The 24231-nt window shown below is 47.7% G+C and overlaps 1 protein-coding gene across 1 annotated transcript in view; it reads right to left on the reverse strand.

Annotated features, from left to right (window-relative positions):
• The window catches only part of LOC309561715 (uncharacterized protein), a gene marked incomplete at its 5' end in the record, with an annotated part of 149264 nt that overhangs the window by 51656 nt on the left and 73377 nt on the right, over nucleotides 1–24231 (reverse strand). The window contains 5 exon segments of the mRNA XM_082265701.1: nucleotides 1457–1510; nucleotides 3747–3901; nucleotides 9744–9993; nucleotides 19500–19553; nucleotides 22104–22276. Of these exon segments, the coding sequence (XP_082121827.1) occupies nucleotides 1457–1510; nucleotides 3747–3901; nucleotides 9744–9993; nucleotides 19500–19553; nucleotides 22104–22276 (686 nt within the window).

Genomic DNA, 24231 nt, shown 5'->3' on the forward strand with positions numbered 1-24231 from the left:
CGGCGATCTGCGACATTGCGGCGGACAGATCGGACCCTTGACTGACATTTTTGACACTTTTGGGGGTACCAGTGACATTACTGCAGTAATCAGTGCTATACATATGGACTGTTACTGTAAAAATGACACTGGCAGTGAAGGGGTTAACTTTATTGGAGAGGGAGGGGTTAAGTTTGTCCCTAGGGGCGTGTTTCTAACTGTGATTGGCTGTGGCTACTAGTGTAAGAACAGAGATCAACGGTCCTACATAGTAGAACTGTATGATCTCCTTTCTCATACAGGGAAGAATGACAGGCGGCTTTGTTTACATTAGCCGCCTGCCTTTCTTCCGGTGGAACGGAAGATCGCGAGTGCCCCGCGGACATCGGGTCCGCCGGGCACACGCGCGGGGGGATCCGTGACTGCGCGGGAGCGCGCCTCCGGCGGCGCGCACTCGCTCCCCAGAGCCTCACAGGCTAGCGACGCAGCCCTACGTTGCTTTGCCTGTGAGGGGCTGACCGCCGACGTAAATAGTCGTGCGGCAGTTGGCAAGTGGTTAATATATTTATATATATATATATACACACACATACATGATTCTGCACAGAGCAGCTGCCCTGTAGCAGTAAAGTTAGATGGGTCGGTCGTGTCTCACAAAAGTGTGCAAAGTCTTAACCCCCCCTTTCACATGGGGTGGAATCCGCTGAGCAGGCGGATGACAGGCCAGTGTCTGCTCCTCTATGCAGAGCGGACACGGACACAGCCCGCTGTTCTCTATGGGGCGGTCAGATGGAAACAGACTGTATGTTCGTTTCCATCTGATTGTCGCCCGATCCGCCTGTCAGATGGTGGACATATCCCCATCTGTCTGTATTTAGCAGACCGAATTGGATGCTGGCGGGTGACAGCAGGCACGTCCGCCCCCCCATAGAGTAAATGGGTGGTCCAATCAGATCCGCCTGAAAAACGGACAGGCGGACCCAACCGGTCTGCTGTGAGGGGCCTCACAGTTTTTTTTTTTTTTTTAGAAAGTAGCCACAGCCTGAGTATAAAAGCCCACCCAGTTATATGACAATAGCAAATGAATATTCGCTATTATCACACTGATTTTCCTCCCAGCCAATCAGGAAAGCGGGGTCGTGAGACCCCTTTCCTGACTGGCTGAAAAGAGAAGCGATTTTCCTGGCCATTGGCAAGGAAGAGGGAGGAGACCTACGGCCGGAGGAGACTCACAGCCTCTCGGGGAAGGAGCAGGTAAGGATGATGGTTGTCCAGGTGGGGGCGGTGTTGGTTTTGCCGCCCCCCCCCAAATTTTCATTCACCAGCCGCCACTGAAAGCCTGTCCTCTTTGTGGAAGCAGTGGTCTGTCTGCAGAGGTCCAATGTTACTAGTGTGTCCTGAGAAGTTAGGGTGTGTTCTGGATCAAACTATCAGCCAATGGTGAGCGGTCCTTTATATATATAATGCAAACCATTACCTCCATGACTTGGCTGCTGGAACTCGTCATCTCCAACCCAACTAGGACCGCCATCTAAGAAGTTTAAACACAATGGAATTTTGAGATAAACTGACAGGACAGATCCTCACTGCTTAGATTAATTCGAATAAAGCAAAATCAACAATAATAATCAGCAACAAATGGCAACATATTGCCTCATGGCACACTAATAATATATTTTATATTGCAGAAACTTTCCCATAGAAGAGGGGGGAGGGGGGTCTCAGGAGAAAAGTCATTATAATACAAAACAAATTTCCTGGTTTAAATGATAATCTGTAAATTGTTAAAGTTTATGTTTTATATATATTTATATAGTATATATATATATATATATATATATATATATATATATATATATATATATATATATATATTTTTTTTTTTTTTAATTTTTATATATAAATGAAAAACTTGTCAAGTGAGTACATTAGAGACCCTTGATTGTCTACTCAAAATGGAAGCTGGGAACCCAGGGGATTTAAGGGACACATGGGGGGGGGGGGGATTCAGTAAAACTGGAGCACTCAGAATCTGCTGCAGCTGTGCATGGGAGCCAATCAGCTTCTAACTTCAGCTTGTTCAATTAAGCTTTGACAATAAAACCTGGAAGCTGATTGGTTTCTACGCAGAGCTGCACCACATTCTCTACTCTCCAGTGTTAGTAAATCTCCCCCCCCCCCCCATGGTATATAACTTGTAATACTTTTCAGACTTTATTTGGGGACCACCAAACTGCAGTGCCACCCTAATAGCATCATGGGCCCCTGGGCAAAGTAATGCACTGAGGCTCCTACTAGCCTGTCACAATTTACACACCTACTCTCAAGAATTAAAATATAAATAATTGATAGTATTAAATATATATTTATTAATACTCGATTTTTAACAATAAGAAGAAATGTAATAGATCAAAGACTAATCAACACAAATATCAAAACAACATACAAATTCAGTAGAACAGAGGGCAGGGCAACAGAAGGGCAGAGTATGGGGGTAAGTGATGCAAAGTGAGGGAGCAAGAGGGCACAGTACGGGGGGGGGGCAAAAGGGCATGGTACAGGGGGGCAGCAGGGCACAGTATGGGGGGTTGAAAGGCACAGTATAGGGGGGTAGGAGGGCACAGTACAGGAGGGTAGGAGGGAACAGCACAGGGGGGTAGGATGGCACATACTGGGGGGGGGGGTAGGAGGGCACAGTACAGGGGGCGGGAGGGCATAGTACAAAGGAAATAGGAGAGCACAGCACAGGGGAGAAGGAGGACACAGTACAGAGGAGTAGGATGGCACAGTATGGGGGGGGGGGGGTAGGAGGGCACAGTACAGGGGGCAGGAGGGCATAGTACAGGGGAAATAAGAGAGCACAGCACAGGGGAGAAGGAGGACACAGTACAGAGGGGTAGACGGGCATGGTAAAGGGGGGAGGAGGGCACAGTACAGGGGGGTAGGAAGGCACAGTACAGGGGACAGGAGGGCACAATAAGATGGGCTGAAAGGAACAGTACAGGGGGTAGGGGGGTACGGTACAAGGGGCAGGAGGGCACAGTACAGGGGAAGTGAAAGGGCACAGTATGAGAGGGCAGAAGGGCAAACTACAGGGGGCTGAAAGTAACAGTGCAGGGGGGGTAGAAGGGCACAGTACAGGGGGCAGGAGGGTACAGTACAGTGGGAGTAGGAGGGAACAGTATGGGGGGGGGCAGGAGGACACAGTATAAAGGGGCAGAAGGGAACAGTACAGCAGGGCAGGGGGGCACAGTACAGGGGGGTCAAGGGGGCATAGTAAAGAGGGTGCAGGCGGGCACAGAACAGGGGGATCAAGAGGGAACAGTACGGGGGTCAGGAGGGTACAGTATAGGAAGGCGGGTGGGTACAATATAGGGTGCAGTAATGTTTAATACACAGATGGTCTCCTAAGGCAGAGCAGTCCAGGGAAGCTGCTGTCACAGATATTACCTGTGCTGGTGCAGGGGTCAAGGAAGAACCTTCAACCATCTTTCTACTGCTGCTGCTTGTGTGGGGCGGATATGTACTGCTTTGATGACATGGGATAAATAGAAGAGGAGAGCCAGCAGGGAATGGAGCAGTACACATCCCACCCTAACAGGAGGTGGCAGTAGTAAGATACTCAACCTTGGGGTTCTCCCTTAACCCCTGCAAAGCGATGGAAGAGTAACAAAGACTGCAGGTCTGGAACCCTCCCGCATGCATCTGAGGCCTCTGGGCAGTGATTGTGCATGAAGACAGCTCTGCAAAATGTGTGATGTACTTACCTGATTCTCCAGCTTCTTGAATGAACGCCTGGACTTCACACAGGGTAAGTGACGCCGTCTTGTCTGGGATAACTATGGTGATGAATTTTCCCTTCAGCAAGTTACATGTAAATAAATAGGTTTCACCAAGTCCAATGGAGGAGACCACACCGCAGCTGGAAAAGGGGAGATAATTAAAATGATGTTAGAAGATTTATTTGCTTTTAACAAACGTCCTGTGTAAGAGTGATCAAAACTCGGTGCAAAATCCGAAAGGTGCCACTCGTGTCTCCCACCGTGTTTCCCATTCAGAAGCATAGAACACCCAGCCGCTCAGTTCTCAGTAATGATCATGAAATGAAACAAATAATAACAATGGCCAAAGAGGGAATCAGACAGTGAACATTGTAATGTCTCCTTACATTGGAGGTCAATGACTCTCCTTCATTGGTGATCAGTAGCAATGGACTCCCTTACATTCAGGGCCAGGACAAGGGGTAGGCATAGGGGGCAGCTGCCCTGGGCATTGTGGTATCATGTGAGGTTTAGGGGGGCACCAAACAAAAATTGGGGGGGGGGGTGGGATTTGTGTTGAGAAGAGGAATTTGTTCTAGTAGGGCAAATGTAGGGAGGTGTGCTGGAAGTGGTTATTTCGGGGGATTTGTGTTGGGAGGGGGGATGGGGGTAGGAGGATTTGTGCTGGGGGGAGGGGATTTGGGAGGTCTGTGCTGTAAAGTAATATGGTAGAGGGGAAATGGGGGGGGGGGGGGGGATTTGTGCTAGTAAGGCAGATGTGGATAAGTGCAAGATAATGCACCTGGGGCGTAAAAACCCAAGGGCAGAATATAGAATATTTGACACAGTCCTGACCTCAGTATCTGAGGAAAGGGATTTAGGAGTAATTATTTCAGAAGACTTAAAGGTGGGAAGACAATGTAATAGAGCAGCACGAAATGCCAGCAGAATGCTTGGATGTATAGGGAGAGGTATAAGCAGTAGAAAGAGAGAAGTGCTTATGCCGCTGTACAGAACACTGGTGAGACCTCACTTGGAGTATTGTGCGCAGTACTGGAGGCCATATCTCCAGAAGGATATAGATACTCTAGAGAGAGTTCAGAGAAGAGCTACTAAACTAGTACATGGATTGCAGGAAAAAACTTACCAGGAAAGGTTAAAGGACCTTAACATGTATAGCTTGGAAGAAAGAAGAGACAGAGGGGATATGATAGAAACTTTTAAATACATAAAGGGAATCAACTCGGTAAAGGAGGAGAGCATATTTAAAAGAAGAAAAACTACCACAAGAGGACACCGTTTTAAATTAGAGGGGAAAAGGTTTAAAAGTAATATGAGGAAGTATTACTTTACTGAGAGAGTAGTGGATGCATGGAATAACCTTCCTGCAGAAGTGGTAGCTGCAAATACAGTGAAGGAGTTTAAGCATGCATGGGATAGGCATAAGGCTATCCTTCATATAAGATAGGGCCAGGGACTATTCATAGGATTCAGATATATTGGGCAGACTAGATGGGCCAAATGGTTCTTATCTGCCGACACATTCTATGTTTCTATGTATCTGTGCTGGGAAGGGAAGTTTGTGTGTGTGTGTGTGTGTGGGGGGGGGGGCAGTGTTGAATTTAGGTTTTGTGCTGCCCTAGGCCTGACTAAACTTGTGCACCCCCTATTTTAAATATGACCCACCCCTTCCTGCCTAGGCCACACCCCTTCCTATTTAATACTCCTCCTGTCATCTGCAAACCACACCCCTTCCTCTTTAGGTTTCAGGAACACAGCGGCTGGTGTGAATGGACCCTAAGCTGTGTTGAGAGGCTTTTGCTTGCTTCAAGTAGGTTTTCCATACCTATGCAAGTCTATGGGAATGCAAAATCTGCATTAAGCACAGGTAAATGGAGGTCAGAAGGAGGTCAAGTGCTCCCATCATCCAATTCTGAATAATCACTGAAACATCTCAGACTGATGTCAGAACAAATGTCAGTGCTAAGTGATAAGAAAAGAGGTGGAAGGGCTCATATTCACCTGCTAAAATACCCCTAAATGTTATCACATTGGGCAGCAGATAGGATTGGGCTAAATCCATATTGTAGATTATTGGACATACAATGCGGATCTGACCACACATGTACTGCTCTTGGCTGTCTGTGCCACTTATCCCAGGAGGAACACGGGGGACCGGCCCAACTACACTTCCATTTCAAGGTGGTCATGTGGCACAAACCAGTTTAATAGTCAAAGCATTAAGACTCAATCAGGCCAAAAATGACCCCAAAATATGTCACACACAGACTGAAAGATCTTTTACCTGTGTATGTTTAATTACAATACATTTTTCTAAAAAAATTAAAATAAAACGGGATTAACTGGCATTAAGATGTTCCTATAGAGAAAAACCTAAGACAAATCAGCAGGTTGCAAAAACCATGAGCAAAATTTCCAGCTTTACTTCTCATCCAGAAGACTACATAGCCCGTAGAGGAGGGTAGGCGGAGCATTCGGCTGCTAAGACCTGCTGCCAGTGCCACACTGCCAGTGCCGCTAGTATTAGCGGCCGCCAGTTGTATTAAGTGCTGCCGCCAGTCTGTCCAAACGCCAGACCAGTCATCGGCTGCCAGCCACTATTATCATACTTGCAGCAGTGCGGCCGCTTGAAGAGGGCGCCAGACCGATTTGCCTCCTAGGCCCTGCCACCTGGTCCAATCCGGCCCATAAGACTGGCACTACACTAAAAGTGTAGTGCAAGTGATAGGGACTCTTTTCCTGCAGGAGCCGGGAGGAGCCTTTTTGGTTTTTTCATGTGCCCCCCTGCAAAATGCCGCCCTAGGCATGGGCCTTGTTGGTCTAGGCCAAGATACAGCATTGGGGGGGGCTAGGGGATTGGGGGAGGGGAATTTTTTGCTTAAAAGGGGAATTTGGAGTGGGGGGGGGTTTTGAGCTAGGAGGGGGAATTTGAAGGGTAAAGGATTACTGCTAGGAGGGGAATTTTATTTTGGGGGGGGGGGGGTTGTGCTGGGTATTTGTGCTGGGAAGGGAAATTTGTGGGGGTTTGTGCTAGGATCGGGGATTGGGGGAGGGAAATTGGTGCTGGATCTTGATTTGGAGAGGGGGTGCTAGGGGATTTGGGGAGGGGAATTTTTGCTTACAAGGGGAATTTGGAGTGGGGGGATTTTTAGTGCTAGGAAGGGGAATTTGAAGGGTAAAGGATAACTGCTAGGAGGGGATTTTTTTTTTTTTTTTTTGGGGGGGGGGGGGGGGGGTTGTGCTGGGTATTTGTGCTGGGAAGGGAAATTTGTGGGGGGTTGTGCTAGGATCGGGGATTGGGGGGTGGGGGGGGATTTGTGCTGGGGACATATGGGGAGGAAGAGGATTTCAGCTGGGGGGATAGCGGGCAAAGATGTGTGCTGTATGGAGGGGGGGGGGATTTCAGCAGGGGGGAGATTTGTACTGAAAGGAGTGGGGAATTTATGCTTGGGGGTGAGCTTAGGTTGAGGTTAGAGATTAGTGTTTGGCCTTTTTTTTTGGGAGGGGATTTTGGCTGACACATAATGCTCATAGATCTTTTGGGGGGGGGGGGCAATTAGGCATTTTCGCCCTGGGCTCGAGAGGACCTTGTCCCAGCACTGCTTACATTGGTGGCGAGTAGAGAAGGGCCTTCCTACATTTGTTGTATTTGAATCTACAGGTTGAAGCACTATACCAAAGAATGAAAAAGGATTTATTCCAAAACATATAATAGGTGCAACAGTCAGTGGATTTCAGGGGCCCCTGCAATGTGTTGGCTGTTGCACTTATTACAGGTTTGGAATAAAACCTCACTTTGGACTCTAATTTTTCAGTATGGCACTTGAATCTTTAGATTCAAATATTACATTCACATCCCAAAAATTCCTGTGTGCACGGAGATAGCCGACATACTGTATCACCCATATGCCCCACTGAGACTCTATCTGTCTTCAGACGTTGCTCATTGTGAATAAAAATGGAACTTAATCATTCCCATGAGAATGAAGGGGGGGGGGGGGTATCTGGAGACCCCCTTATCTTAAAAGGGGCTTCCAGATTACAATAAAGTTCTGCCCACAGACACCATATACACTGGTCTAGGGATGTAGGGCTAAGGTGCCTTGCTAGGGGAAGGGGGCCCTTGCAATGTAACCTTCCCATACTGGGGATACGTGGCCTAGTATCATTTGGGAGTAGGGGGGGGGGCAAGCTTGCTACCACAACTTTCTGGTCAATCATGATACATTTCTGGAGAAGGGTCTAGTATGAATTTTGGGGGAATCCAACATTTTTGTTTGCATTGAGTCTGCTTTCAAAATTCATATCAGGCCCTTATCTGTGCATACAGTATACATACAGTGGTGATCGAATACCACCAAAAGAAAGCTTTATTTGAGAAAAAAATTTATATAAATTTAATTTGGGTACAGTGTAGTATGACCGCGCAATTGCCAGTTGTTCTGGTGCTCAAGCACTGGACTGGCCTTCCTTTTCCGTGAGACCCTACCACTCCCCCTAGCTACATTAATCCATATTCCTAATTATCCTGACTTACAGCTCCACCCTTAACATCAACCCCATTAACCCCCTGCACAGTGAGTAGAAGGCTCCTTTCAAGGTTGTCCTTTCTGTTCAGTGTTGCAACTTGCTCCTCCAGATCTCTAATGTTGGCTTGCAGAATGGCAACCCGCTCACATCTATCACAGTGCGAGGAGAGGAGAGAGCTGGTAACCAGATAGTGTGAAAGGGGACATCTACACTGATAATCAGGGCACTGATCATCAGTGTTCTGATTGTTGGTACAGCCCCAACAGTGCCCATCAGTGCTGCCTATCAGTGCCAATTAGTGCTGCCTATCAGTACCCTTCAGTGCTGCCTATTAATGTCCATCAGTGCTGCCCATAAGTGCCCATCAGTGCTGTCTATCAGTACCCTCCAGTGCTGCCTGTTAGTGCCCATCAATGCTGCCTATCAGTGCCCATCAGTGCCACCTGTCAGTGCCTATCAGTGCAGTCCATTAGTGCCCATCAGTGCTGCCAATCAGTGCCTCCTTATCAATACTGTATATCAGTGCCGTCTATCGGTGCCGCCTATCAGGGCCCTTTAGTACTGCCTATCAGTACTCTTCAGTGCTGCCTATTAGTGCCCATCAGTGTTGCCTATCAGTGCTCTTCAGTGCCACCTATAAGTGCCACCTCATCAGTGCCCACCAGTGCCACCTCATCAGTGGCCATCAGTGCAGTCTCTCAATGGCCATCAGTGTCGCCTATCAGTGCCAACTCATCAGTGCTGTCTAGCAGTACCCTCCAGTGCTGATTATCAGTGCCCATCAGTGCTGCCTATCAGTGCCCATCAGTGCTACCTGTCAGTGCCACCTCATCAGTGCCCACCAGTGCCACTTCATCAGTACCCATTAGTGCAGTATATCAGTGCCTATCTGCCATCATTTCCATCTCATCAGTGCCCATCGGTGCTGCCTCATCGGTGCCCATCAGTGCAGCTTATTAGTGCTCATCAGTGCTGCCTTTTATTGCCCATCAGTGTAGCCTCATCAGCACACATCAGTGAAGGAGAAAAATTACCTGTTTGCAACTTTTTATAACAGAAACCTAGAAAAACATTTTTTTCCAACATTTTTGGTCTCTTTTCATTTATTTAGCAAAAAATAAAACTCCCAGTGATGATTAAATACCACCAAACGAAAGCTCTATTTGTGTGAAAAATCTGATACAAATTTCATATGGATACAGTGTAGCATGATCACACAATTGTCATTCAGTATGACAGCCCTGAAAATTGGCCTGGGCAGGAAGGGGTCAAAGTGCCCGGTAGGCAAGTGGTTAATGAATCATTGCTTTAGAATAAGCGTGTTATGTATTATTGGTCTGTAACCAAATGTAAACCATTCACACTACTGCCCAGTCTCCACCATTTTAATGCATAACACTCCATGTATTCTGGTCATTGAATGTACTAAACCAAGCAAAAACAGGTTCTTACATGCTGTTATTCCTCCAGTCTGAGCCATTGTGTCCAACATGAATCTCGGCCCCGCTGAGATCAGAACCATCTCTATTGGTCAGTGCCACCGAGTGAATTTTATAGGTTTTACCCAGGTCTGCCCTCCACCATGGCTCATACTCCTCTTCGGTTATGGCACACTTGGTTGTATCTTGTGTTTGCTTCACCTCAGCGTTTTTCTTTGTACTGGACAGGGATACCTTGGACAGTATAATTTCTTTTGCAAAAACTGAAAGATAATCAGAAGATAATCGTAAAGAAACATTGTATTGCTTCAGGGCAGGGGTCTCCAAAATTTCTAAACAAAGGGCAACATCCTTCAGACTTGGAGGGGGGCTGGACTGAGGCCCATGGGAGTTGAAAATTCTCTTGTGTCAGTGGGAGGAATAGTGCTCCATCATTGGTGTCAGTGGGAGGAATAGTGCCCCATCATTGGTGTCAGTGGGAGGAATAGTCCCCCATCATTGGTGTCAGTGGGAGGAATAGTGCCCTATCATTGGTATCAGTGGGAGGAATAGTGCCCCATCATTGGTGTCAGTGGGAGGAATAGTGCCCCATCATTGGTGTCAGTGGGAGGAAAAGTGCCTCATCATTGGTGTCAGTGGGAGGAATAGTGTCCCATCATTGGTGTCAGTGGGGAGAATAGCGCCCCATCATTGGTGTCAGTGGAATAAAAAATACCTCATATCAGTGAGAAGAATAGTGCCCCATTGTTGGTATCAGTGAAAGGAATAGTGCCCCATCCTTGGTGTCAGTAGGAGGAATAGTGCCCCATCATTGGTGTTAGTGGGAGGAATAGTGCCCCATTGTTGGTGTCTCATCATTGTTGTCAATAGAAGAAATGATGCCTCATTGTTGGTATCAGTGGGAGGAATAGTCCCCTAAAGGCTGGATAAAGGCAAAGTCCAAAGTTTGGAGACCATTGTTTTAGAGCAGGGGTCTCCAAACTTTCTAAACAAAGGGCCAGTTTAATGTCCTTCAAACTTTAGGGAGTGCCTCACTGTGACCAGTGGAAGTAGAAAATGTCCAGGCATCAGAAGGAGTAAACAATGTCCCATAATTGGTATTTGGGGGAGTAATAGTGGCCCATCATTGGGGTCAGGGGGAGGAATAGTGGCCCATCATTGGGGTCAGGGGGAGGAATAGTGCCCCATCATTGGTGTCAGTGGGAGGAATAGTGCCCCATCATTGGTGTCAGTGGGAGGAATAATGCCCCATCATTGGTATCAGTGGGAGGAATAGTCCCCCATCATTGGTGTCAGTGGGAGGAATAGTGCCCCATCATTGGTGTCAGTGGGAGGAATAGTGCCCCATCATTGGTGTCAGTGGGGAGAATAGCACCCCATCATTGGTGTCAGTGGAATAAAAAGTACCTCATATCAGTGAGAAGAATTGTTGGTTTCAGTGAGAGAAAAAGTGCCCCATTGTTGGTATCAGTGGGAGGAATAGTGCCCAATCATTGGTGTCAGTGGGAGAATAGTGCCCCATCATTAATGTCAGTGGGAGGAATAGTGCCCCATTGTTGGTGTCTCATCATTGTTGTTAATAGAAGAAATGATGCCTCATTGTTGGTATCAATGGGAGGAATAGTCACCTAAAGGCTGGATAAAGGCAAAGTTTAGAGCAGGGGTCTCCAAACTTTCTTTTTTTTTTTTTTTTTTTTGTAAGAAACTTTATTCAACCAAAATACGATACAATAAGAATGCAAGGGATAAGAATGAACATCATTTTTTTTCCACTATTATTGTTAGGTAACAGCTTAATATCACACAGATCTGTGAATATGCACTGTATGTGCAAGATACCAACAGTTAATCAAGGCAAGAATACTAGAACCCTAGTTGGATGGATCAAAGCTAGGTACCTGTGCTGTTAAACAAAACATAGATCATAAAATTGAAGAGTGAACATATAAACAGGGGAAGAGGGGGGGGATATAGGTGCATGACCACAGCAAGAAGAACCCTAACCCGGGTGCGAATAGGAAAATGAATTGCCCGTCAAGGTTAAGTTTGTATCCCGGGGAAGTGAATTGAGGAAGTCCTGCCATTTGTCGGTAAACCGCTCGGAAGAGGATTTGTGATGAAAGTCCGTGTTGATGAGATCCTTGGTGACCAGATTCTGCAGCTCACGGTGCACTTGGGTGATAGTAGGTCCCAGGGGGGAAATCCAATTGGTTAGTATAACCCTGCGCGCTATCAGCAAACAGGTGAGTATCCAAGTGCGTGGATGCGGCGAAGGGCGGGTAGTCCATACTTGTAGTTGTTTGTCCCAATAACCAAATATAAGTAGAAGCGGATCCTTTGGTAGGTGAAGAAGAGTGACTTGCTTAATCAGTGAAAGCACTTTGTCCCAGAAGCTCGAGATAAAGGTACATGACCAAAATCTGTGGTGGAGAGTGGGCCGTTGTGCCTTGCAAAGAGGACAGTTGCTGGCGTCTGGATTGTCTTTGTTAAACAGGAAAGGAATATATGCCCTGTGAAGAATCTTCAATTGGGTTTCTCTCCAAGTCTCATTGGGAGTCAGACGCAGAACGCTATTGTATCCTAGGAAAACTTTTGTAACAATGTCCTCCATGAGGAAGTCTTTGGCCCAATGAGCCGCCGTGGTGCCGGCCTGACGGAAGGAGATGAGCCTTTGGAGCGGTTTGTATATTGCCGATATGCTGTATTTCCCGGCAACCAGTAATGGATCTAGGAGAGGGTCAATGAATCTCTGAGTCGGGTGCCGTCGTGAGTCCCGGAGAAAACTGTGGCATTGCATAAGGTAGAAGACATGGGCTCCAAACTTTCTAAACAAAGGGCCAGTTTAATGTCCTTCAAACTTTAGGGAGTGCCTCACTGTGACCAGTGGAAGTAGAAAATGTCCAGTCATCAGAAGACATAAACAATGTCCCATAATTGGTATTTGGGGGAGTAATAGTGGCCCATCATTGGGGTCAGGGGGAGGAATAGTGCCCCATCATTGGTGTCAGTGGGAGGAATAGTGCCCCATCATTGGTGTCAGTGGGAGGAATAGTGCCCCATCATAGGGGTCAGGGGGAGGAATAGTGGCCCATCATTGGGGTCAGGGGGAGGAATAGTGCCCCATCATTGGTGTCAGTGGGAGGAATAGTGCCCCATCATTGCTGTCAGTGGGAGGAGTAGTTTCCCATCATTCAGCTTCGGGTGTGGCTGCAGGAAGGTTCTCTGGCTGTGTGTCTGCTCCAGGTGATTTCTGTGAGAAGGGAAGTTCGGTAAAATCTCTCCCAGCCCTGCTGGCCCCTATCTGGGGAGGCCATGCAGGCCAGCAGGGCCTCTCCTGCTGGAAGCTCTGAACCATCCCCTGGGCAGCTGGATGACATACCTGCTCCTGGACAAGCCATGGCTGGGGATCTCTCTGCCCCTGGTGAGGATGAGGATACCGAGTCCATTCGGGAGCGAGTGGTGGCCGGGATCAAGGTCCTGAATAGGGAGAGAGACCAGCTTTACAAATTGAGAGCGGAGTTGAAGCGTCTGCGAAAGCAACGTGAAGGTTTGCACAGCCGCAGCCGTGGATCTATGGATTCGGAAATCCAGTTGGCAAAGGTCCGGGTTCAACACCAGGAAACCATTGTGGCCATGATGGAAGGTAAAGAGGGGCCCTTTAAGGAAAAGTTTTGCAATGACCGGAGATTTGCAAGGATGGCAAAGATGGAGGTGGAGGAGGGGACCCCCGGTTCTGACCCCCTGACTCCCCAAGGTGAGGTAAGCAACCCGTTGCCTTCTCAGGGCTCAGGAGGCATGCTGACAGTGATCCAGGCAGTGGAGTCTCCATTACGGGCGGATCAGCTGGTGTTTGGTGAGGAGAACTTTCCTGATAATGTGCCTGATAAGGTAAAGCCTAGCAAGTCACAAGTGACTGATAAAACTATTTTTGTGCCATTTAACACCTTGGCTAATGCTGATGTTTTGCCCAATGATACCCAGGCTGGTAATTTCATATCCAGCAATATTTCAGCAGCTGATGTTTCCTTGCAGGAAAAACTGCATTTAAAAAATGACATTGCAGCAAAGGAACTACAAGAGCCAGAGCAACCAATTAACCCCCCTTTTGCTGAGTCAAAGGCTGTTTGAGGTTTTGACAACACCAAATAAAATTCTTGATGAACGTGGCATATGGACTGGGGGTTGGTCAGTAACGGTCAGGTTGGCCAGGGATGGGAATGTTGTCCGTCACCTGCCCTCCTCGGCTTTCATAGGGAGGGATAGGATGACTGTTTTTTATCCTGGTCAGCCAAAGCTATGTCACCGCTGTGGAGAAAAGGGGCATTTTAGCTCCTCCTGTTCAGCCTTAATATGTTCGGTATGTCGGGGACAGGGTCATGTGGCCAGGGACTGCACCCAGGCGATAAGGTGCAACCTGTGCCTGCGCCTTGGCCACCCCTACAGCCGATGTCCGGAGGCCTGGCACAATATGGAGAAGGAGGTAGTAGATGATCTGTTGAGGCTGGACAGGATGGAGGATGAGGCCCCTGGTGTACCATCTTCCCCTGCGGTGACTGACTCCCCTGGTCCTGTTCAGGATCCCTCCCCAGTTTCTGTGGCAAACCCTCCTGTGTCTGTAGGTATTCCTTCTGTGGCTGTCTCTGTGTCCCCCCAGCCTACTGTACCCGCTCCTCTTGTGTCAGAACCTTCCAAGTCTGTGCCCCCTGAGTCAGTCTTGCCCCATGAGTCTCCTAGGTCTGACTTAAAGGAAGGTCCCCCCCCACCCGGAGTGGTGGGATGTGCCAAAAAGGGTGCTGCTGCTTCTTCTGTAAAGAAGTCTTCTGCAAAGACTTTGAAGAAGAAAACAAGAGATGAAAACATCTTGGAGTCTGACCTGCAGTACCTGGAGGAGAGAAGGAAGGTTGTGAGGCGGAAGAGACAGGCGGTGAGGACGGAGCAGGAAGCCCCAGTGTCTGTCCCCAACCGTTCTAGGGCTTCTGCATGGGATATTTCCTCATCTGGAGCTTCCTCTGAACAAAATTCAGACTCAGAAATGGAGTTGGAGGAGGCCTCAAGAAAGAGAGAGGCTTCTGGTGATGAGCAGCAGAGGGGAGCTAAGAAGCAATCCACCCAATAACCCAAATGGCGGTTCCCCCTCCGTTAAAAGTGGTGACAATAAATGTCGCCAGTATTAAGTCAGTAAGAGCTCGTTCTATGGCCTTCTTTTTGTTCAGCCAATTAGATGCTGAAATTTTATTTTTGCAAGAGACTAGGCTCACCTCCTTGGCAGATATTCATATGGCCAAGAGAGAGTGGAGGTATGGTCCATCTTACTGGTCTCTTGCGGCCGAGCCTTACGGCGGGGTGGCGGTGTTGTTTAAAACCGGCATGGTAACTGTCCGGCGGGTTATTGAGGTGGAGATTGGGAGATGTATGGTCTTAGACGTTCTTGTGGGAGGGCAGGACCTGCGCCTAATTAATATATATGGGCCGCACACAAAGTGGGACAGGAAATGCCTTTTTACAAGGATCAAGCCATTTCTTTTTACATCCCGGCAAGTGGTTTTTGGAGATGACTTTAATACTGTGACTAGGCCCAAGGACAGGAAGGACTTCAATGACAGGCTGGGATATGATAGCGTTTTTTTAAATAGTATGGTTAGGGATGCTGGTCTTGTGGATGTGCACATTAAGCACCTTCCGGATGACACAGGGTTCACCTTTCATCGAGGTAATAGTCAGAGTAGGATAGATAGGTTTTTTTTGAAGGAGGCCTCTGCTTTCTCACCCCCAGTGGTGCAGGCAGTGGAGTTCTCTGATCACTGCATGCTATCTGTGGTCTTGAATGCTTCAGACTTCCCTCAGAGGGGCAAAGGCATCTGGAGATTAAATTCGACTCTCCTTGAGGAAGAACATGTTAGACAATCCTTTGAGGAATTCTTTCAGGCACAGGTGACCATCCTGGACTTTTGTAGCAGCAAGGCTGAGTGGTGGGAGCTGACCAAAAAGAGGATTGCTGGATTCTTCAGGGGCCTAGCCAATAAAAAACAGTTTAATAGATACATGACCTACCAACGTTTGCGGAGGAAGCTGGATATTCTTGTCTCGAGAGGAGGAGATCCTGGGGCAATCTCTGAAGTGAAAATCCTCCTCAGGAAGTGTCAATATGACCGGCATACCTCTTTGGTTCTGGAGCGGGACTATGGGAAATACCACTCGCCTGACCCTTACCAGAACTGCAAACAGGGTGTAGCTGTTAAGATGGTCGTTGGCCTTAAGGATAGTACAGGTTCCTTGACAAAGTCCAGGTCAGGGATCCTGGAGGTCGTGAGGTCTTTTTATGCTGAACTTCTTGGGAGGAAAGAGCTTGACCGGGACAAGATGGAAAGCTTTTTGGACTCTACTCCAGGTCTAAATGGTGGAGATGTCCCTTTGATGAATTTGACAGAAGAGATCACAGTTGAAGAGGTGACGAGGGCAATTGAACAGCTTGCCATCAAGAAGTCACCTGGACCGGATGGTCTGACGGCTGAGTTTTACAAAGCCTTTAAGTCTATTCTGGCCCCACATTTGGTAGAGGTTTTTAACAGTTGTCTTGCTGAGGGGGTGCTTCCCCCTTCCATGAGACACTCAGCTGTGATTCTTCTTTCAAAAGGTAAAGATCCTTCGATGATTGAGAATTGGCGCCCCATCAGCCTTCTCAATGTCGATAGAAAGGTGCTGGCGAAGATACTTTTCTGGCGCCTATTGGCAGTAGCAGAGTCTTTGCTTTCTCGCCATCAGCACTGTTCGATCCAGGGTAGGAGCACCTTCACAGCAGTTTTAGCTGTCCGGGAGGCCTTGGAGCAGTGCAGGGCTGCAGGCTGGGGAAAGTATCTACTGGCAATGGATCAGGCAAAGGCTTTCGATCGTGTCAATCATGAGTACCTGTGGTTGCTCTTTAGTAAGTACGGTCTGCCAGGTGGTTTTGTCGATTGGTTAAAAGTTTTGTATAAGGGGGCAGAAAGCTTCCCTCTTGTTAATGGTTGGGTTGGACAGTCCTTTGAGGTTGGCTCTGGGGTGCGCCAGGGTTGTCCCCTGAGTCCCCTGCTCTATGTGTTTGCAATCGACCCCTTCATCAGGAGACTAGAGAGCAGCATGTTGTGTGGGGTACCAGTGGGAATCCCGGGTGAGCCGCCTTTGAGGGTTGTTGCCTATGCGGATGATGTGTCAGTGATTGTCACTGGGACAGATGAAGCGGAGGAGGTGGTCTCTCTGACATGACGGTACTCTGAAGCATCAGGCTCCAAGATCAATCAGGAAAAGAGTGAAGTTTTTTGGATGGGAAAGGAAGGTGAGGGGTTTGATCTCCCGGACACCTTTCCAGTGCCCCAGGAAAAAATTAAGATATTAGGCATTGAATTTGGACCTGGCGATTATGGCCTCAAAAACTGGGAAGGCAGGCTGGAAGTTGCCAATACTAAAGTGGTCTGCTGGAAGAGATGGAAGTTATCTCTGAGGGAAAGGGTTGATCTGATTAAGACTTACCTGATACCGATCTTCTTGTATGTCAGCCCTGTCTGCATCTTGCCAGTGTCTCTCTATGCTAGGATCTATAGTGTGTTCTTCCAGATGCTGTGGGGGAACAGACTGAACCCCATCAAGAGGAATGTCACCTATCTATCCAGGAGGGAGGGTGGCTTAGGTATGGTCAACCCCGTTCTTTTCTTTTCGCTGCTATTTCTCAAGTTTAACATTGGTAGTATGCTTGCAGTGGAACCTCCTGGATGGGCAGGCATGTTTAGATCTTGGTTTAGGCCTTTTCTGCGACTTTGGGAAGAAGGTGGCCAAGTGAAGAATCTCAGGGGTCATCGTGGTCAGCTTCCAGCCTATGTCGCTCCGTGTCTGAAGTTGCTGCGGCAGTGGCGACTGTCGGCTGAAGATCTCAGATCCGCTCCGAGGAAAGTCCTTATGAGACGAGTCTTGAGCGAAGTCTTTCATGACCCACTGGCCTTAAAGGATTGCCCAGGCCCAATTTTGAGGGAAGGGTTAAGATTGATTAATTTGGCTAGAGTCCCCCTTAAATTCAGGGATCTGGCCTGGTTGTGCTTCCACGGGAGGCTCTATGTTCGGGGCAATTTGAAATTCCGCAGTGGGGTGGATCGTGGTTGTCCTCGGGAGGAATGTACAGGTGAGGAGGAGACTATGGACCATTTTCTGCTTCGTTGCCCTTTTAACATAGAGGTATACAAACAGGTGGGGCGGGCCCTCTGTGTTCCTTTCCTCTCCAGGCTGGGTTATGCTGAGTGGGTGTACGGAGCATTCAACACTGGTGGGGGCTTTTGTTTGGATACACTTTTTTTAGTTAGTTTAGTAGTCCGTTATTACACATGGAACGCACGGTGTCAGGTCACCCTTCGGCGTAAAATCCTTCCTGTTCAGGTGGTGGTGTGTGACATTCTGCATGAGGTGGGGAAGATTCGAGCGCTTGAGAGAGACAAGTGGGGTCAGAGGGCTTGGCTGAAGGCGTGGAGGGGTTTCAAGCCTCCCTGACTGCCAGGAGTCTCTTTCCCGGGTGTGGCTTTCTGTCTCTTATCACCCTAGATTTTTTCTTAATGATTAGTTTTTGATAAATGGCTGCATACATAGGTGATGGGTTGTGCCTCTTAGGCCCTCTCTGCTGCTTTATGTAAATAGTTTTCTAAAAATGTTGGAAGTGGATTATGTATATATTGTATATATTCTGCACATGGATGTGTATTCCTTTGTTTTCGGTTGGAATATTGTACTATAGTTATGTTTTTTACTTTTGTATAAAATATGTTGCTTGATTCTTTTCAATAAAAGATCAATAGTGCCCCATCATTGGTGTCAGTGGGAGGAATAGTGCCCCATCATTGGGTTCAGGGGGAGGAAGAGTGGCCCATCATTGGGGTCAGGGGGAGGAATAGTGGCCCATCATTGGGGTCAGGGGGAGGAATAGTGGCCCATCATTGGTGTCAGTGGAAGGAATAGTGCCCCATCATTGGGGTCAGTAGGAGGAATAGTGCCCCATCATTGGGGTCAGGGGAGGAATAGTTCCCCATCATTGGTGTCAGTGGGAGGAATAGTGTCCCATCATTGGTGTCAGTGGAAGGAATAGTGCCCATCATTGGGGTCAGTAGGAGGAATAGTGCCCCATCATTGGGATCAGGGGGGGGGGGGGAATAGTGGCCCATCATTGGGGTCAGGGGGAGGAATAGTGTCCCATCATTGGGGTCAGTGGGAGGAATAGTGGCCCATCATTGGGGTCAGGGAGAGGAATAGTGGCCCATCATTGGGGGTCAGGGGGAGGAATAGTGTCCCATCATTGGGGTCAGGGGGAGGAATAGTGGCCCATCATTGGGGTCAGGGGGAGGAATAGTGGCCCATCATTGGTGTCAGTGGGAGGAATAGTGCCCCATCATTGGTGTCAGTGGGAAGAATAGTATGGTAGAAATACCATTGGCACCACAACAACCCACTGGATGATAATGCTGTCCGGCCACACTACTGACTCTAAATGATAGGATACCTGGAGCTGCTGGAATGCAAACAACAGTGCTGGGAATCCTAAGTGACATCATTGACTACATTTTAGCAGCCGGGGATTCAATTAAGAAGGTTCAACTCCCAACCCAAAGCTCATCCAGAATTTTTGATTTTTGTTTTAGTTACTCTTTAAGAACCGAGCAAACACATGATTTGCAAGTATACAATGTAAACATAACAATTACCCAGAAGCCCTTTCTCCTAGAAAGTCTTATTTGTAGGATTAGAACCAGAAACGTACCTGTTTCTACCTTTGATTTAGGTACTTTTTTTCCATCTTCATCTTTTGGTTTCACTGAGGAAATGTAACAAAAAAAGATAGAGTTTGTAATATGCTTTATATGGAGCTGTATATTAATATACATCAGTCAGCAGTTCACAGATTTCCCCGATAATCATATATCTATCTCTTTTCATTCCTCCATTCAACGCAACAGTAAGGGTCTGTTCACACTAGAACGCAGTGCGGGAAACCTGAGTTCCGTGCAGGTTTCCCTACTGCATTCAAAACGCACTGCCCTTGCGACCTTCAGCAGGTGTGAGTGCAATGTTACCGACACCCCAAGTGATTGCTCACACTGGAAGGCATGGTACAAAAGTACCATGTGATCCGTTTTCAGTGCATTTCCAAAAGTAGTGCTTGCACTTCTATGAACAGAACGAATGCCACTCCCCCGATCAGCCCGTGCAAACAGAATATAAGAGGCGGCCTTAGCCTACATGTCTCTGCCCAAACCACACCCCTCTGATACATTTCACCCCACCCACCAAGGTCAGGGTAAAACATGTCAGGGGGGTGTCATAGAAAACCAAAGAAGATTCCCAGCTCAACTTACCGACCAGCCTGCAGCCAACCAAATTATCTGGTCAATGTCTTAAAAACATGTGTAGCAGGTTTTCCAGGTATTGGGCCTGATGTGGGTCTGCCATTGTTACCGGTGACACCTTCAGCCCATTTAAGCTGAATACCCAAGTGTGAGATTTGAGACAATGACCATTCCGGCATCTTTGGTTTGTTTTGTTAATTTGATATTGGGGATGGGAGAAGGGAATGAGTGGGACACTCCTCTGGCTCAACTAGGTACAAATGGGACACTTTGTAGAAAAATGCCTTTCAGCGCTGTCTTGACGCCAGCTGGATGCCGACCAACGCTTGTTGGCGCTTGGAAAAAAACACTGACTTGCTGAACTGTACTTGAACTTCTTACACTCTGATCAGCTCAAAAGTCCTGGACTGTACTTAGACTTGACTTCTGAGGCTCTGGGTAGCTCAAAAGTCCTGCATACAGCTCCCTCCAGCCCTTCACTGACTGAGGTAGCTCCTGTAACTGCTTGTGCTGCTGCAACTCTCAGCAATGTACACTGCATGCTGTACACTTTAACACTTCAGGGCCCAACCGCTGGCGCCCCCTTTTCACTTCAGGGTCCTCTCACTAGGCACCTCCTCTACAATTCAGGGTCCTCCCACTAGGCACCTCCTCTACGCTTCAGGGTCCTCTCAATAGGCACCCCCTCTACACTTCAGGGTCCTCTCACTAGGCACCTCCTCTACACTTCAGGGTCCTCCCACTAGGCACCTCCTCTACACTTCAGGGTCCTCTCACTTGGCACCTCCTCTACACTTCAGGGTCCTCCCACTAGGCACCTCCTCTACACTTCAGGGTCCTCCCACTAGGCACCTCCTCTACACTTCAGGGTCCTCTCACTTGGCACCTCCTCTACACTTCAGGGTCCTCTCACTTGGCACCTCCTCTACAATTCAGGGTCCTCTCACTTGGCACCTCCTCTACAATTCAGGGTCCTCTCACTTGGCACCTCCTCTACAATTCAGGATCCTCTCACTTGGCACCCCCTCTACACTTTTGCTCCTGCACCAGCTAGATAGCACCTGGATCCCCCATGACCTTCACCGGAGTGGTCCCCTCTCTCTCTAGGCAGACCCCCAGGGGACAGTTTGCAGTATCTGCCTTTCTGGGGTAGATACAGGCCTGTGTGCACCATTGGCTGGGTTTCCTCCACTGCCCAATGAGAACCATCTCATGTAGCACAGTGGGGAGACTCCCCAGTCTAAATAGCTACACCTGGGAGACATGACAGCCCAGCTGAAAATTATGGCCCTGCTGTTAAGCAGCCAGGGCCTACTATACTTTACCTAGCACCTGAAAACCGAAAACTGCAGGATTGGTATAATCCAAATGGATACATATAATGAATTAGTAAATAGGTAGGATACTTATTTAAAAATAGTATTAAATGAGTATGATTTAAAAAATATTTTTGTATAATTTTTGATGAGCAAAAAAAAAAAAATATAAAAAAAAAAGACAAAAAAATGAAAATTTCAGCTGACAAAATGATTAATTAAAAGCACTCAGAGGATAAATGGTCCAAAACATTGCTATTTTCCACTTTTTTTTTTTTACCAAAGACATAGCAGAATACATTTTGGCCTAAACTTATTTTTTTTTACATTTTTTTATGAGATATGTTTTAAAGCAGAAAATAAAAATATTATATATATATATATTTTTTTTAAATTTTTGGTCTTTTTTTTGTTTATATCACAAAAAATAAGATGCAGATGATCAAATACCACCAAAAGAAAGCTCTAATTGTGTGAAAATAATGATTCAAATGTTATTTGGGTACAGTTATGCACGACTGCGCAATTACCAGTTAAAGTAGCGCAGTGCCGTATAGCAAAAAATGCTCTGGTCATGAAAGGGGTCAAATCTTCTGGAGGTCAAGTGGTTAAACAGAAACTACCAGGAAGGCTCTGATCCCATCTAGTAATAAAAAATGTTCTCTAAGTCCAACAGCCCTTTCATAGGAAGTGATTACTGACCTTCACTGTCCTCTGATTGGCTCTCGATGGGTTTGGCAAACACCTGAACTTCACAGATATGCAGCCACTCCCTGCGGTTAGGGATAACAATGGACACATAGCGCCCTTCCATTCCTTCACAGTCAAAGTAGAAGGTGTCTCCAGGTTGAGGGTTGGATGGCATCTGAGCACATCTGAAGAGGAACACAACATATTATAGATATTGTAATTGTATCTTTTACCAAAATTCACCACAACCAGTTCAGCTCTCACACCAGTATAACTCTAATGGAGCAAAGCTGTTTCCACATTTCTGGTATGGGCCTGTGGGTTTGTCCTTCTTAGCGGCCTATTTATAAAACATTTGATGGAAAAATATCACAAGCATCCATGCAGGTTGGACTAAATGTCCCCGTATTTTCTGTAATAGATTAAATTCTATATCAGCTCCATCTAGTGGCCAAAATGTGACATTTTCTTACTGATGTATTTAAAAAAACTAAACCACATTTTGCCCACTAGATGGAGCTGATGATCTAAAAAATAATCTATTAGGCTATGTTTACATTTGCAGTTAGGGGGCAGTAAAAACGCGTGGTTGAGCCTCCTCCCTAAGCTGCAAAAGCAGTGGATGGGGTTGTACACCTGCCACGGCTGCATAGGTTTGCATTGTGACATGGCAAGAATGATCCCCTTTTTCCTGGCAGTACCGCCCACCAAACATGACCCATTATGGCACGATGGAGAAGTATCTGCCTGTATTTCTCAGCATTGAGGTCACCGTTGATCCTGATCGAATCTCCAACTCCATTTGCAGAGATGCAGACCCAATCTTGCAAAGAACCTCCACCATGCTTCACAGTTGGCTGCAGACACTCATTATTGTACTGCTTTCCAGTGCTTCGCCCAACAAACTGCCTCCTGCTACAGCCACATAGAGTTCTAATGTTTTCTTGTGTAGTTGAGTCACTTAGCCTTGTTTTCAAATCTGAGGCTTTTTGGCAGCTATTCTTCCATAAAGACCACTTCTGGCCAGACTTCTCCAGGCAGGAGATGAGGGTAACTGGGTCCTGCTAGTTCCCTCCAGACTTTTCCAGGCAGTAGATGGGGGTACCTGGGTCCTGCTGGTTTCCTCATGACTTTTCCAGGCAGTAGATGGGGGTACCTGGGTCCTGCTGGTTTCCTCATGACTTTTCCAGGCAGTAGATGGGGGTACCTGGATCCCACTGATTTCCTCAAAACTTCTCTGAACAGTAGATGGGTGTACCTGGGTTCCACTGATTTCCTCCATGCTTCTCTGGACAATAGATAAGTGTACCTGGATCCCACTGATTTCCTTCAGATTTTTTTGGACAATAGATGGGTGTACCTGGGTTCCACTGATTTCCTCCAGACTTCTCTAGACAGTAGATGGGGGTCCCTAAGCCCCTCTGGTTTCCACCAGTTTTATGCTGATGGCACTGTTGGACATCTTCCGATGTAGAAAGGAAGTGTGCAAGATGTGTCTTTCATCTGCTGCATTAATTTTCCTTGGCTGACCACTGTGTCTACGCTCCTCAATGTTACCCGACCGCTGCGTCTACGCTTCTCAACATTACCTGACCACTGCGTCTACACTCCTCCACGTTACCCGACCACTGCGTCTACACTCCTCAACGTTACCTGATCACTGCGTCTACGCTCCTCAGCGTTACCCGATCACTGCGTCTATGCTCCTCAGCGTTACCTGATCAGGGCCGGACTGGCCAACCGGGATACCGGGAAGTTTCCCGGTGGGCCGCTTTAAGATGGGGCCGCTGCCACTTTAAGAAATTGGCCGATGGGGGCGTGTCCGGACGCTGGCCAAGATGGCCGCATGAAGAGGGAGCTCCGTTCCAGCCACGGACTAATCCGCAGCCATCCACTCACCTGGCCTCCGGATCGGCGCACGGACTTCTACTCCCGGAGCTGACAGGGTCTAGGGAGCCGGCCATCCTCCTATTTTGCCCATCCTGACGGAGATCACGCCGGACCGGCGCCTGCGGCCTACCTGCGCCATCGCGGCCTACCCACGCCATTGCGGCCTACCCGCGCCATCGCGGCCTAGCTGGATCCAGGGACAGTAAGAGACATCCGAGGCAGTCTTCCCCCAATGGTCCTCTATTAGCCG

The sequence above is a fragment of the Pelophylax lessonae genome (genome assembly GCF_965119305.1).
Source record: "Pelophylax lessonae genome assembly, chromosome: 8".
In the NCBI taxonomy this organism is placed as follows: domain Eukaryota; kingdom Metazoa; phylum Chordata; class Amphibia; order Anura; family Ranidae; genus Pelophylax; species Pelophylax lessonae.